The sequence below is a fragment of the Nycticebus coucang genome, chromosome 21 (genome assembly GCF_027406575.1).
Source record: "Nycticebus coucang isolate mNycCou1 chromosome 21, mNycCou1.pri, whole genome shotgun sequence".
Lineage (NCBI taxonomy): Eukaryota > Metazoa > Chordata > Mammalia > Primates > Lorisidae > Nycticebus > Nycticebus coucang.
Window position 1 is genome coordinate 44807753 of NC_069800.1, and position 15325 is coordinate 44823077.

A 15325-nucleotide genomic window follows, 5' to 3' on the forward strand; every position below is an offset into this window, starting at 1 on the left:
TACATGTCGCTTTGAGGCCATAGGTTCCCTACCCGTTGGTCACATAAGCACCCTCTCTCAGAAAGAAACCAGGTGTTGTTCATTAAGAACCATTTTGTGTTAACACAGTGTAGGTTCAATACTGCCCCCCTCCCTTTACCAGTTAGGAAATGGAGGGGGCCCTCTGAGATCCCAAGTCTCTAGACATCAGGCAAGGGCTAGCTTTGTCAGTATGCCTTTCTAAGGGTAGCAGTCTCTAGCTGTTTTTGTTAACTTTTTTCTGAACTTGACATGAGTTGCTATTGAAAGTGATGAGAATTCTTGCCCTTGGTAGACCTATCAGAGTCCTGCCATACATAGGATAAGATAAAAAAACACAAATTACTGTGGTTGTACTAAGAAAGTACCATAGAAGTACAGAGTAAGAAAAGGCCCCCGGTGCTGACTTGACAAGGCCTTGGGTATCCAGCTAGTACTTCAAGCATGGCCATTCTGTTGGTGTGTGTGTATGATATACATTTTTCACTTCTAAGGTCAATTTTGCTATCTGTATTGTAAAGTGGACAGTGTTTAGACTTAGAATTAAAGTACATTCTGTGTTGAATATAATACTAAATTGTATACGTAAAAAAATCATCTTCCATGGGCAGTGCCTGTGGCTCAAAGGAGTAGGGCGCCAGCCCCATATGCTGGAGGTGGCGGGTTCAAACCCAGCCCTGGCCAAAAACTGCAAAAAAAAAAAAAAATAAATAAATCGTCTTCTACTTCATTCGTAGATTGGTGATAAAGTTTTTGGTCTCCTTTTTTTTTTTTTCTATTTGCATTTTTTTTTTTTTTATTGGGGATTCATTGAGGGTACACTAAGCCAGGTTACACTGATTGCATTTGTTAGGTAAAGTCCCTTTTGCAATCATGTCTTGTCCCCAGAAGATGTGGCACGTTTTTAGTCTCTTTTAAAGTAACTATTTCTCAGTTCAGAATGGAGTTAGTGCAACTTGAAAAGATGACTCCTTCTGTTGTAAAACTTTTGTTGCTTTAGTTATATCTGATTCTAGGTGCTGAAGTGACTTCCAATTCACTGGAGCTACTTACTTCAAAATCTTATTAGAAGAAAGATTTCTTGACCATTTTATCTATAACTTGGAAACTTATCTAGCAAAACCTTATTCAGTTAATTAAATGAGAGCCCCCTTTTGGTTTTAACTTTTTGAAAATGTTTTGTGGTTATAACAGGTTTGAGCATCAGTTTCCACCGCTCATAGTATAGTAACATGGCTGAAACTATGCTCAAAACTAGTCTTAGAGATTCATAAATACCCCAAGAATGGCAGATAGTAGGTGGTATTGCAGGCCCTTTCCTCTCCTGCCCCCTTTAATTAAATCTTTGGTAAGAATTTGTTCTCATGATTGGTTTATCTTTTAAGTGAACAGCGAATCTGCAGGGAGCAAATTTTATGTTAAAAGTACCAGTTATTTAAGTTCTGATTAGTTGTAATTTGGTTGTATTAGTTTTTGTTTTTTGTTTTTTTTTTTTTTGAGACAGTCTCACTATGTCACCCTTGGTAGAGTGCTGTGGCATCACAGCTCACAGCAACCTCAAACTCTTGGGCTTAAACGATTTTCTTGCCTCAGCCTCCCAAGTAGTTGGGAACTACAGGCGCCTACTATAATGCCTGGCTATTTTTGTTGTTGTTGTAGTTTAGCAGGCCTGCGAACCCACCATCCCTGGTGTATGTGGCTGGTGCCCTAACTGCTGAGCTGTGGGCGCCGAGAAAGGTTGTATAGTTTTAATGGCTTTATTTTTCTAAGCCATACATTTGATCACATCAGAGACTTCCCATTGGCTATAGCCACATGCTTAAAATGGCCTTCAGGGTCCTCTATAATTTAATTTTACTCTATTCTTCCAGGTTCTTCTGCTGTTCACACACATTTTATATTTCAACCACCTGAATTACAACTCCTTTCCCTTTACCTTGTTCCATTTTGGTGGTTACCTTCAAAGGAAAGGAGATAGTGTGAACAAAGTCACATGCACAAGAGGGAACAAGTTCTGAATAGAAGATAAATGTGTTGAATGTTGAAATATGTAGTTCCAGGTAGAGTGTGGAAAGGAGATGAAGCAAAAGAGGTCTGAGAAGCCTCAAGCACCAGAGGTCAGGACCCCAAGTACAGTATTCCATAAATTGTCATTGCTTGAGCTGGTGAGTGATTAGTTGAATTCTGATACGAATGACCTTGGTGGAGTAAGGTGATGGTTGAAAGTTAAGTAACTGTATAGCCTACTGAAACATACATTTTTTTCCAGAAAGTTATTTTTTGAGATAAGGTCTCACTCTGTTACCTGGGCTAGAGTGGCAGTGGCATCATCATGGCTCACTACGACTTCAAACCTGGGCTCAAGCAGTCTTCCTGCCTCTGCCTCCCAAGTAGCTAGGACTCCAGGCCCACATTTGGCTAATTTTTCTATTTCTTATAGAGATGGGGTTTGATCTTGCTCAGACTGGTCTTGAATTCATGGCCTCAAGCAATCCACCCACCTCAATCTCCCAAAGTGCTAGGATTATAGTTGTGAGCCATAGTACCTGGCAAAGGGATAATTTGCAAATACATTTATTGTGCTTGGTTTAGGAGGTTTAGCAATGGGGTGAAAAGGTAAATCCTTGCCCTTGTGGAAATTACGTTTGAACGGAAGGAGTGTAAACAAAAGGTAAATTATATCAAAGATAAAATGTGTGGAGACAAATTATTCATTGTGGAGATCTGGGAAGGACTCACTGAAAATGTGACATACGCTTGAAGGAGACGAAGGAATGAGATGGGACCATCTGGAGAAACATGGTTTTAAGTGCCCAGCTCCCGATGTGGGGACAGGTACTGTGATGGGAGGGGGGAGAGAAAGAGTAGGTAGATGATGAGGCTAGAGAAATAATGGGCTGGGTTAAGAAAGGCCTTGAGGGCGGCGCCTGTGGCTCAAGGAGTAGGGCGCTGGTCCCATATGCCGGAGGTGGCGGGTTCAAACCTACCCCCAGCCAAAAACAAAAAAAAAAGAAAGGCCTTGAGCGTTTATAAGGATTTTACTTTTATTCTGAGGGAGAGTGGGAAGAAACTGTGGCAGTTTGAACAAAGAGTGACATGATCTGTCTTAACACAACAGCTAGAATTATCTTTTGAAACTCAGGAATAAATTATAGGAAGACAAAGGTGGAAGCAGGGAGACCAGTAACGAGGCTGTGGTCGTAATCTAGGCAAGAGACAGGGGCTTGGACCAAGTGGATAGCAGAGGAAGAGGGAGGAGTAACTCACTTCTGGATGTATTTTGAAAGTGGAGTAAAAATGTTTTATCACAAATATCAAACAATTAGGTCTTTTATTCATTTTTTTGAGACAGTCTCGTTTTGTCGTAGTATCATAGCTCACAGCAATCTTTGGGCTCAAACAATTCTTTTGCCTCAGCTTCCCAAGTAACTGGGACTACAGGCGTCCACCACAACGCCTGGCTATTTTTTACAGATGTGGGTCTTGCATTGCTCTGGCTGGTCTTGAACCTGTGAGCTAAGGCATCCACCCACCTCAATCTCACATGGTGTTAGGATTACAGGCGTGAGCTACCCTGCCCAGCCTCCTTATTTTTAAGCTTTATAAACATAGCAGTAGAAATGTCTTTACTTTTTTCCTAACCCTCTGACTTGAAAAATAAAAAAGTTTAATAAAAAGAGTTAATTTGTATGTATCCTGATGTCGTCCTTTGGCCCCAGTTCAGTGAAATTTGCCACTGATAATTTCATAAGTAATGTAGTCTGATCGAGTTAGGCTGAAACTGTACTTTACATCCAGTGTTTATAAAAGTGCTGTCCCATTTTAGTTGAATTAGGTTTGGTTTCTTTTTGAAGTTCCTATTAAAGATATTTGACTTAGGGTGGTACCTGTAACTCAGTGGGTGGAGCGCTAGCCACATACATGGAGGCTGGTGGGTTCAAACCTGGCCTGGGCCTGCCAGACAACAACAACAAATTGCCAGGTGTTGTGGTGGGTGCCTGTGGTCCCAGCTCCTTGGGAGGCTGGGGCAGGAGAATAACTTGAGCCCAAGAGTTGGAGGTTACTGTGAGCTGTGATGCCATGGCGACAGCTTGCCATGTAGCAGCGTGGCAACAGCTTGTTCTACCCAGGGCAACAGTTTGAGATTCTGCCCCGCCCCCCCCCCCAAAAAAAAAGATATTTGACTTAGATACAGATACTAAGATGTCAAGGTATCCTTCCCTTGTTTACAGTCACTCAGTATAAGATCGTTGCCATCCAAACAGCCTCACAAGACAGAACAATTCACAGTAACACTGTGGGTGGGAAGTGAATCCATTGTCCTTTAAGAATGGCTTCCCCCACTTTTCTACTTGCTGTCTGACATTTTGTGGTAGACAATTAATTCACACTGAGTATTATTATAGTCATTTCATATTCTGTTTCAAGAGTTAGTATATCAGGAAAAAAATTACCTAACTTCTTTCGGATGTAAATTATAAAGGACTACATTATCAGTGTGTTCTAAGATTATTAGTTTGATATGTGTGAACATGGAATAAATACATATTTAGCCTAGAATTAAAATACTTATGAAGTAGCTAAAGTTGAGCTCAGTCCTGGCATATGTGTGTGTGTGTGATTGTATTTATACATGAGAGGTTTTGGTGTGTTAACATTGATGACTTGTAGTGACTTATTTTCCATTTTAAACATTTGTAGGGTTTTTTTTTTTTGAGACAGAGTCTCACTTTGTTGCCCTTGGTAGAGTGCCCTGGTGTCATAGCTCACAGCAAAGAGCTCAAACTCTTGGGCTCAAGCGATTCTTTTGCCTCAGCCTCCCATGTAGCTGGGACTACAGGCTCCCACCACAATGCCCACCTATTTTTAGAGACAGGGTCTTGCTCTTGCTCAGGCTGATCTCTAACCTGTGAGCTCAGGCAATCCACCTGCCTGGCCTCCCAGAGTGCTAGGATTACGAGCGTGACATTTGTGGGTTTTTAAATCATTTTTTTCTATCCTTGAGAGTTTTGGCCCACTCTGATTTCCAGCACAATTCCTACAGTACATTTCAATTAATGTTTTCTTAAAAAGCCAGCTGTTAAAATTAATATGATCAATTTTTTTTTTTTTTGACACAGAGTCTCACTATGTCACCTTTGATAGCTGTGGCATCACAGCTCACAGCAACCTCAAACTCTTGGGCTCAAGCGATTTTCTTGCTTCAGCCTCCCAAGTAGCTGGAACTACAGGCACCTGCCACAATGCCCGGCTATTTTTTGGTTGCAGCTGTCATTGTTCTTTAGCAGACCCAAGCCAGGCTCAAACCTGCCAACTTCGGTGTATGTGTCCGGCGCCCTACTCACTGAACTATGGACGCCCAGCCAATATGACATTTTTTGACAATTCCCTATAAAAACCAGCCATTTGCTTTTCACCCTATTTGTACCATCTTTCAAAGAGGAAAAAAAGACAGATTACTTCTATGACATGATCTCTCCTTCTTCCCTAACCACACAGGAAGAATGTAGTTTTGGTCAAGTTTGGGATATTTGAGTATTGTGTTGTGTACCTTATTCTTCTTTTGTTTTTAAATATGTAAATCATGTAGTCAGTTGTTGATTTTTTTTGAAAACATAGATCTGTCCTAATTAAAAACAAAAATTCATAAGCTTATATATATCTTTTCATCTTTTCTGGGCAGAGAGGCAGATGAAGGCTGTAAAAAACCTTTAGAAAGATTGCTGAACATCTGGCAAGAAAGAAGTGTGTATGGCGGCGAGTTCATACAGCAGCTGAAGCTGTCTATGGAGGACTCCAAGAGCCCTCCCCCCAAAGGTAGAACATCACCACATGTTTACAGCTCTTGGTCTTTGCCTACTTTCGAATCACATATGAAAAGCTGCAGTGGGGGTTGCTGTGAACCACCAGCGATTTTATGATTCTTCAGAGAGATGATCATGAATGATGGTGAGAATTTATGTAGTGCTCGCGGCATGTAAGCCTGATTCTAGTGTTCATGTGTTTATCCTCTCACACCCTCTGCTCTCTATTCTCCTTGGCTTTCTTCTGTCTTTCAGAGACTTTCCTTGCATGAGGGAAGGAGCAATAAAGTTGTTTAGAGTTGTAGTGAACGAGGAAGTACCTTGGACTAAGATTTTACCCTATTCCTGTCATTAACTAAGATCTTGTATAAGTCCCTTAGCCTTTTTAAAATGTGGTTTTATTATACTCTGGTTTCTCTTCAGATTGTATAAATCTTTCGCCTTTTACTAAAATGTGGTTTTATTAAATATAGATGTGGTTTGGGAACACAATGGCTAAACTTTTGTTCTGTACTGTACCCGGGATATCCTTGGGAATTGTATGTGTGTCTGAATTTTCTCAAATTGTTTGTAAGAGGTTTTTTTTTTTTGAAGAGTAAGATGCAGTGTTATTTGGTTATTAGGCTTCTAGTTAGTTGTGGTTTAATTCTAGTTGGTCTGACATGTTCCTGAGCTGCAAAGCTGATCATTGCCTGGAGGATCAAGTCTACGTACTAATAGTATTGAAAATCTGAACTAACCTACTTTCCAGATTCTTCTTTTGCCGTGTCCTCCCTTACACCCTAACCTTTGGCCACGCTGAATCCCCTGGATTCTCTGTTGGTTCCCCTTCCTTTGCATCTCCTATTACCTCTGCCTGCTCTGCCTGGGATGTCTTTCCGCCCCTTTAACTGTGTGGTGAACCAATTCTCCAAGAATACTACTCTTCACTCTGACATCTTCCCTTCCCTGTCTGGTCACTTGTAGCAATTCCCTTCTTGTTCTTTGGTACTCTGTACACTCATCCCCTGTAGGACCTGGCCATGAATAGCATATGTAACAGTGTTATTCATTCAGCAACCCTTCATTGTGTACTCTTTGTGAACTCTTCCAGGTCTAAAATTATGTGCATTTTATAGTGGGGTAACTTTGCTGTGAAACGAAAGGTTAAAGGCTTTCTATGAATGAATAGTGCTTTCACACTGCATGTCAGTTGTTTTACTTGGAGTTGATAGAAAATAACTTTAGGGTTGGTCTAGTGGTAGCTTCTGAAAAACAAGGTGTTTCCTACTTTGGATTCTGGTAGTGTTTGTATTATGACCTTTGGGGATTCTCTGTACGGTTTAGGGGAATTACTCAGCATTCTTTACGCTGCCTTACAGTTCGTTGATAAATAGTGATGATTTTTATAAACACCTTTGGGCAAATAGGGGAGCTCTGAAAGAGGATGTTTGAAGCTTATGTTGAATTTCAATTTAGCAAATATTTGTGGGACACGTGCTTTGAGTTAACAGTCAGGCTAGATGCTATAGGAAAGTGAGATAGGTATGAGAAATAATTCTGCTCTCTGGGAACAGTCGAACAAATTAAGGAGTTTGTAGTAGCAGTAATATTAGAAAATAGCTTCACTGATTTTCTGATTTTTTTTTTTTTTTTTTGAGAGTCTAGACAGACATTAATAATTTCCAGAGACTGGGCGGCGCCTGTGGCTCAGTCAGTAAGGTGCCGGCCCCATATACCGAGGGTGGCGGGTTCAAACCCGGCCCCAACCAAACTGCAACCAAAAAATAGCCGGGCGTTGTGGCAGACGCCTGTAGTCCCAGCTACTCGGGAGGCTGAGGCAAGAGAATTGCTTAAGCCCAGGAGTTGGAGGTTGCTGTGAGCTGTGTGAGGCCATGGCACTCTACTGAGGGCTATAAAGTGAGACTCTGTCTCTACAAAAAAAAAATAATAATTTCCAGAGACAATATGTGGAGGATAATGCTGATCTAAAGATAATCTCTTTCTCTATTCTGTAAAGATGAAAACATATCAAAAGGTTTCCACTGTATGTTAATCCCAACAAACTCACTATCTTAATGCTATCATCTCTGGACCTGAGTTATGTGGTTATTAGAATATTTTGCCACAATTAATTCAAAATATTGATGGGTTAAAAATATCGAGAATTTATTTCTAAATTTGAGTAGTCCTTTTATATTCTAGCTTTGATTCATGGGTAATTATTTGTCTTTAGGCAACTTCGTAGAGTTTACCTTTGAAATAAAAATGTTTCTGTGAAACTTTGACCGTTCTTATAACATTGGAGAATGCATAAGTTTAGAAATTCTATTTTAGAACTAGAGATTTCTTGAGTTTATGTTCATGTCTCCCAAAGTGCAAGACCCAGGTGGTCTAAAGTTGTCTCTTGAAACATCATGCTGTACCCTATAAAGAGGTTAGAATTGTTATGTGTCAAATAAAAGCAAAATCTAAAAAATAAAAAAAGGTAAAATGTTCTTTGTTTTGGGAAATAAACTGTGGCTTGATTGAATGGAACTTTATTATTTACTTGAGCCATACAACTCGCGTAGTATGTGTAGTTGTAGGAGAATTTAGAAAGGGAAAGTAGATACAAAGGAATCAGCATTTCCAGAGCACCCATTATGTACCAGCCTCTGCTAGCTGCCTTTCATGTTATTTTATTTTCAATCCTACAACTACTCTATGAATTTGATGTTATTTTCATTTTTCAGTTAGGGTACTAAAGCTCAAAAAAATATAGTAATTTCGTCCAATGAGATAAAATTTGTCAGTGGATAATTCAAACCCAGGTGTATATGACTTTACAGCTGATGTTCTTCAACACTGTACTTTTTCCTGAGAGTACATGGTTTCAGTAGACTCGAAATTATAGTATGAATTCCTGAACAGATAGATTACTTACCTTTACTGGACCTTAGTGTAGTTTAGGTATTCAGACCTCCAGAATATGAATCCCAGCTCTATCATTTTTTTTTTTTTTTGAGACACAGTCTTACTTTGTCACCCTTGGTAGAGTGATGTAGCATCACAGCCCACAGCAACCTCAAACTCTTGGGCTTAAGTGATTCTCTTGCCTCAGCCTCCCAAGTAGCTGGGACTAGTGGTGCCCACCACAGTGCCTGGCTATTTTTGTTGTTGTTGTTGTTTAGCAGTCTCTGGCTGGGTTTGAACCCACCAGCCCCAGTGCATGTGGCTGGCACCCTAACCACTGAGCTACAGGCGCAGAGCCCCAGCTCTATCACTTCTAAAGCTGTTTGATCTTGGCTGTGGCTTTGATGTCTCTGAGTCTCAGGTCCTTACTGTTCAGTATGAATATTAATAACAGTACCTCACAGGGTTGTGGTGAGGACTACCTGAGATCATATATATAAGGTGTTATCAGCGGATGATGATATGATCTTTTTTTTTTTTTTTTTTACAGTTTTTGGCCGGGGATGGGTTATGAACCCACCACCTCCAGTATAATGGGGCTGGCACCCTACTCCTTTGAACCACAGGCGCTGCCCATGATATGATTTTACTGAGTGTCTATATTTGAACTGGTAGCAAAAGTAGGAGTAGACTTTCACTGTTTTCAGTCCCCCAGATTTTGTGGAAGCCTAGAGAACATGGTCATTAAAAGCACGATCCTAGACTCAGCTTCCCCAGGTTCATGTCTGGACTTGGCCAATAGGTGGCAAACATATAATCCTTTAGAATAATAAGTGCACAGTCCTTTTAGAATAATACCTCAAGTATTAGCCCTTTGTTTGTTGCAGGCTCTTTTCTTTCTACAAATGAAGTTTAATGGGCTTTTAAAAAAAGTTTCCTGGTCGGGTGATGTGGTAGCTCAGGCCTGTAATCCTAGCAGTCTGGGAGGCCAAGGTGGGAGGATCCCTTGAATTTGAGACCAACCTATGCAAGAATGAGATCTTATCTCTACTAAAAATAGAAAAATTAGCTGTGCGTTATGGTGGGCACCTATAGTCTCAGCTACTCAGGAGGCTGAGGTAGGAGGATTGCTTGAGCCCAGGAGTTTGAAGTTGCTGTGAGCTATGACAGCACAGCACTCTGTGAGACTCTGTCTCTAAAAAAAAAAAAAGAGGATTGTTTGAAGCCAGGAGTTTGAGATCACCCTGAACAACAGAGTGAGATTCTGACTCTATAAAAAAATATTAAAAATTAGCCAGGCTTGGTGGCGTGTACCTACCCCAGCTACTTGAGAGACTGAGTCAGGAGGATTGAATGAGCCCAGGCACTGGAAATTGCAGTGAGCTATGATGATGCCACTGTACTTTAGTCCAGGCAACTGAGTGAGAGCCTGTCTCAAAAAAAAGTAATGTAAAATCTCTGGGGTTTTTTTTTTTATCTCAGAAAATTTCAGATGGATCTTTTTAGAAGATGCAGCTTTGTAGGTGGATAGTTGCATGTTGTAGTGTTATTGAGAGCCTGCAGGCCAGCTTTTTGCCCTAAGATTATTTACAGAATGTGCCATAGTATCTGAAATCTTTCCATAACCAGGTCTGTAAGAGGCATCCTACAAACCCTTCGGTAACTAGAATTACTTGAAGGTTAGTGAGTACAAGGGCCCCCGAAAATATAGGAGCAAGTTGGAGGATAGAATAGAAGGTGCCAAATGTAAGGACAAAAGGACATTGGCCAACCCAGAGTGTTTGTCCTGCTTCTAACAGAGTGGCTGAGTGAGGAAAAAAGGAGTGTGCATGATCACCATGGTCAGAAGCTGAAACGATAGTGGAAGGTGTATCTTAAATTCAGAAGTAGAAAGAGGACTGGCAGATTTCCTAGGTTTTCTTCTTCATTTTTAAAATTTGTAGCTTTTGAAAATGAAACCTGGAAATCCTATGTTATTTTTAATGGCTGTCACTGGAGTATTAATATTGGGCATCATAACTGCTCACTTTGTAGCAGTGATAGTCATTTCTGGCATAGCACTAGTATTTTCCAAACTTTGTGATTCCTCTGCCTTCAAGAGGTTTCAAACTCCAGTCTGCTGACTCTTTTCTAAGCACACTGTAGGGATGTAGAGGAACTAGGCACTTAATGGTCCTATCAGAAAGGCAGGCTTGCCAGCAGCCCTACCAAGTAACAAGGCCAAGAGCTCTCAGAGAAGCACAGGCGCTGTGGGGGTTAGAGGGAGCTCAAGATGATACTGCCCTCGCCACCAGTGGGCTTTGAACTTAGGAGGAGGAGACTGTAAAATCATTAGAGGCCATTCACAGTTTTTGAATAGAAACATATTGGAGTGAGAACTCAGCTTTGGAAAGATGAATTTAATAACAGAACACAGTCCTCCATATCCTTAGGTTCTCCATCCTCAGATTCAACTGATGGTATATTGAAAATATCGAGGGGAGGACTAGTAAAAAATAAAAATACAAACTTCAAAAATACAGTATGAGAACTCTTTACCTAGCATTTACATGTGTGGGCATGGCAGGAGGCAGTGGCTGGTAAGAGGCTATGTGTGGATGGGAAAGAGCAGAAAGAGGAGGTGTGTATGTTTGGAGACATCCCTCAGTGGTGCTGAGTCTGCTAAAGTTGGGACGTCGGGGTAGGTTCTGGTGGTTTCCAGGGTCTTCTATATGGAAGATAGGGCAGTGGAAGTGTCTGTAATGGAAATAGGTAGCTCAGGGAATGAGGAGCCCTGTGAAGAAGTGATGAATAATTTGTTTTAGAAATCTCAGGTGTGCAGCTCCAGGTAGAAAGAGAAGACTGGAGAAGGGTGATAATGGTTAGCGCTTTCAGAATGGTAAAGGACAGAAATGGCCCTAAAATTATTTTTTTATCAGTTTCAGTTGAGTCTTAACAATGCTACGAATATGTAGCAGCCATAAGTAGTGTAAAGAACTACAGATTAGGAGCTTTTGGCTTGTAGGACCTAGATTTAGACCAACAAACTCTGGCTTTGGGCAGACCGCAATCTGTGGACCTTGATATTTTCATGAGAATGAGTTCATGGAAGCAAAGGCGTAGGTTGATTGGAGACCTTTCAGTGTCAAAGTTAGTAATTTTAAGTGTCCTAAGGGAGCAAGTTTGGTTTTTATATATAATAGTTTCTGTATAAGAGTTTGCAAACAGAAGGGTTTCAAGTTTTGTAGTTATTTTCTGCCTTCTTTAGTGTATTTAACAATTGAGTACTCCTTTAAATGAGTGGAAGCAAACAATAGCAAATTTTTTGATTATGTGTTCTGATGGCCACTCCTTACACACGGCCACTTTGATGCGGTAGTGGGTCACACCACACATTAGGTAGGTGTGCAGAGTACTGTTAGACATTTCATATGTAAATTACATCCTGATAGAGTTTTCTTTTTCTTTTCTTTCTTTTTTTTTTGAGACAGAGTCTCACTTTGTCACCCTTGTTGAGTGCTGTAGCATCATAGCTCACAGCAACCTCAAACTCTGGGGCTCAAGTGATCCTCTTGCCTCAGCTTCCCTAGTAGCTGGGACTATAGGCATCTGCCACAGTGCCCTGGCTATTTGTAAAGAAGGATCTCGCTCTTGTTTAAGCTGGTCTCAAATTCCTGAGCTCAAGCAATCACCTGCCTCTGCCTCCCAGAGTGCTGAGGTTATAGGCATGAGCCACCATGCCTGGCCCCTAATGGTGTTTTCATTAAAAAAAAAAAAAAAAAAACTGTCCATACTTCATATTGGTAGTCTGGACTATAAAAATGATCATGCAAGGGCGGCACCTGTGGCTCAGTGAGCAGGGCGCCGGCCCCATATACCGAGGGTGGCGGGTTCAAACCCGGCCCCAGCCAAACTGCAACAAAAAAATAGCTGGGCGTTGTGGCAGGTGCCTGTAGTCCCAGCTACTCGGGAGGCTGAGGCAGGAGAATCGCCTAAGCCCAGGAGTTGGGGGTTGCTGTGAGCTGTGTGATGCCACGGCACTCTACCGACGGCAATAAAGTGAAACTCTGTCTCTACAAAAAAAAAAAAAAAACAACATGAGAAAAAAAAATGATCATGCAAGCTGAATCCATGCAAAGCAATCTTGATCAATGGAGGAAATCACAAATGTTCTGTAATTCTTAAAATTTTGGCCAAAGAATTAATTACAAATGTCTAGGAAAGCAAGATATCAAAACAATAGTTATTTAGTATGCTAGAACTTATAAAATTAGAAACATTGAAAAGTAAAGTATATTTTCTTTGTATAGACTTATCAAGAGTAGTTTGAATGTTTCTCTTATTCTGTTATAATTTGATATGCAACAAGCATTTTTTCCGTGCCCTAGCAAATTGTCACACTGTGATACTTTCTTTGGATTAGCTTCCAGCATTTTATCCTTTGTGCTTTCAGTGTTATAAATATCTCTGAGCATTCCTTTAATATGTAGTTTTTTGTGAGCGTCTCCCCCACGTTTTCAAATTTCTGGGTGTAGAGATTTTTGTAGTATTCAGAAAAGATCTTTTGTATCTTTGTGGTGTCCGTTGTTATTTCCCCCTTTTCATTTCTGATTAAGTTTATTAGAGATCTTGCTTTTCTGTTTCTAGTTAATAGGATGTATCAATTTTGTTGATTGTTTCAAAGAACCAACTTTTTGTTTCTTTAGTCTTTTTTTTTTTTGGTTTGTGGCCGGGGCTAGGTTTGAACCTGCCACCTCTGGCGTATGGGACTGGCGCCCTACTCCTTGAGCCACAGGCGCCGCCCTCTTTAGTCTTTTGAATGATTCTTTTGTTCTCCCTTGCATTTAGTTCTGATCTGATTTTGGTTATTTCTTTTCTGCTGGATCTGGGATTGGATTGCTCTTCCTTTTCTAGTTCCTTGAGGTCCGTTATTAGATTAGATGGTTGACTTGTGCTCTTTCTGATTTCTGTACGTGGGCATTTAATGCTATAAATTGTCCTCTTAGGACTGCCTTTGCTTTGTGGTTTTGATAGTTCAAGGAATCCTAGTGATTTCCTTCGTTCTCTCCTCTTTGACCCAGCTATTATTTAGTAGTAGGATGTTTAGAGTCCGTGACTGTGTGAGGATGGGTGTTTCTGTTAGCATTGAGTTCTGCTTTATTCCATTGTGGTCCATAAAGATTACAAGGTCTAATTTCTATTTTTTAAAATTTGTTGAGGCTTGATTTGTGTCCTAGGATGTGATCAGTCTTGGAGAATGATCCATGAGCTCATGAGAAGAATATATATTCAGTAATACTGGGGTAAAATGTTCTGCAGATGTCTGGTAAGCCCATATGTTCTAGAGTCATGTTTAAATTTATCCTATCCTTATTTAGTTACTACGTGGAAGATCTGTCCAGTTCTATTAGTGAAGTGTTTAAGTCCCCATTATGGTGTTGGTTATCATACTGTTCAGAGCAAGAATGGTTTGTTTTACACATCTGGGAGCATTTGTGGTAGGTTTGTGTATGTTTAGGATTGATATGTCCTCTTGTATGTTTGACCAATATATAGTGTCCATCTTTGTCTTTATTGTTTTAAAGCCAATTGTATCTGCAAATAGAATTGCGATACCTGCTTTCTTTTGGTTTCAATTTGCTAAAATACTATTTTTCAAGTCTACACGCTGAGTCTTGGGAATTAGATGCTTACTAAAGACAGTAAATACTTGGTGTATACTTTTTTATCCAGTCAGCCAGTCTGTGCCTCCTCAGTGGAGAATTCAAAACATTTACATAGGGTGGAGAGTTCTGTTCCTCTTGTTATGTGGGAGACTGTTGCCTTGTTTTATCACTTGGGCCATTGAGGACATTAGTTAGGCTTTGTCTTTTACTTCCAGGTGTCTTTACTTTGTTGGTGTTAGACTGTGTATAGTATAGGTCTGGGCACTTCCTTCAGGGCTGGTCTTACAGTAGCAAATTTCCTCAGTGTTTGCTTATCAGCAAAAGATTAGATTTTCCATTGAAGGTGAAGCTTAATTTTATAGGATACAGAATCCTAGCTTTGCAATTGTTTTGAGAAATTGAAGATGGGAGTTTACTCTCTTCTGACTTGCACAGTTTCAGTTGAGAAATTCACTGAAATTCTGATGGGATTGTCCTTGTAAGTGAACTACTGCTTATGCCTAGCTGCTTACAGAATTTTTCTCTTTCATTTTGAGTTTGGCCAGGTTAATTACAATATGTCTAGAGCATGCTCTATTTGAATGCAGTTTGCCCAGGGTTCGATAGCCATCAAGTAGGTGAATATCTAAATCTATAGCAATATTAGAGAAGTTTTCAGCTATAATATCCTTGATTAAGGTTTTCGTGCTATTGGGACTCTTTTTCACCTGTAATTCGTAGGTAGGGTACACTTTGTGTAGTCCTCCCATGATTATCTAAGAGATCGCTCTACTTTTACTCTCTTTTCTGCCTCTTTAAATAACTGGGTTAGCTTGAGAGCCTGGTCTTCAAGCTCTGAGATTCTTTCTTCTCTGTGGTTGAATCTGTTATTGAAACACTATTACATTTTGAAACTCTCTGAATGACTCCTTTGATTCTTTTAGTTCCTTTATTTCTTTTCCAATTGTGTTTAGATCCTTGGAGACTTTGTCCTATCTTTCATTA

At 40.3% G+C, this 15325-nt stretch overlaps 1 protein-coding gene across 2 annotated transcripts in view; it reads left to right on the plus strand.

The window, feature by feature from the left end:
• Window positions 1-15325, plus strand: part of RPRD1B (regulation of nuclear pre-mRNA domain containing 1B) — an 88031-nt gene that overhangs the window by 9872 nt on the left and 62834 nt on the right. For both annotated transcript variants that reach the window (XM_053573680.1, XM_053573681.1), the window contains exon 3: window positions 5702-5835. In XM_053573680.1, the coding sequence (XP_053429655.1) occupies window positions 5702-5835 (134 nt within the window). The remainder of the gene's footprint in view (window positions 1-5701; window positions 5836-15325) is intronic.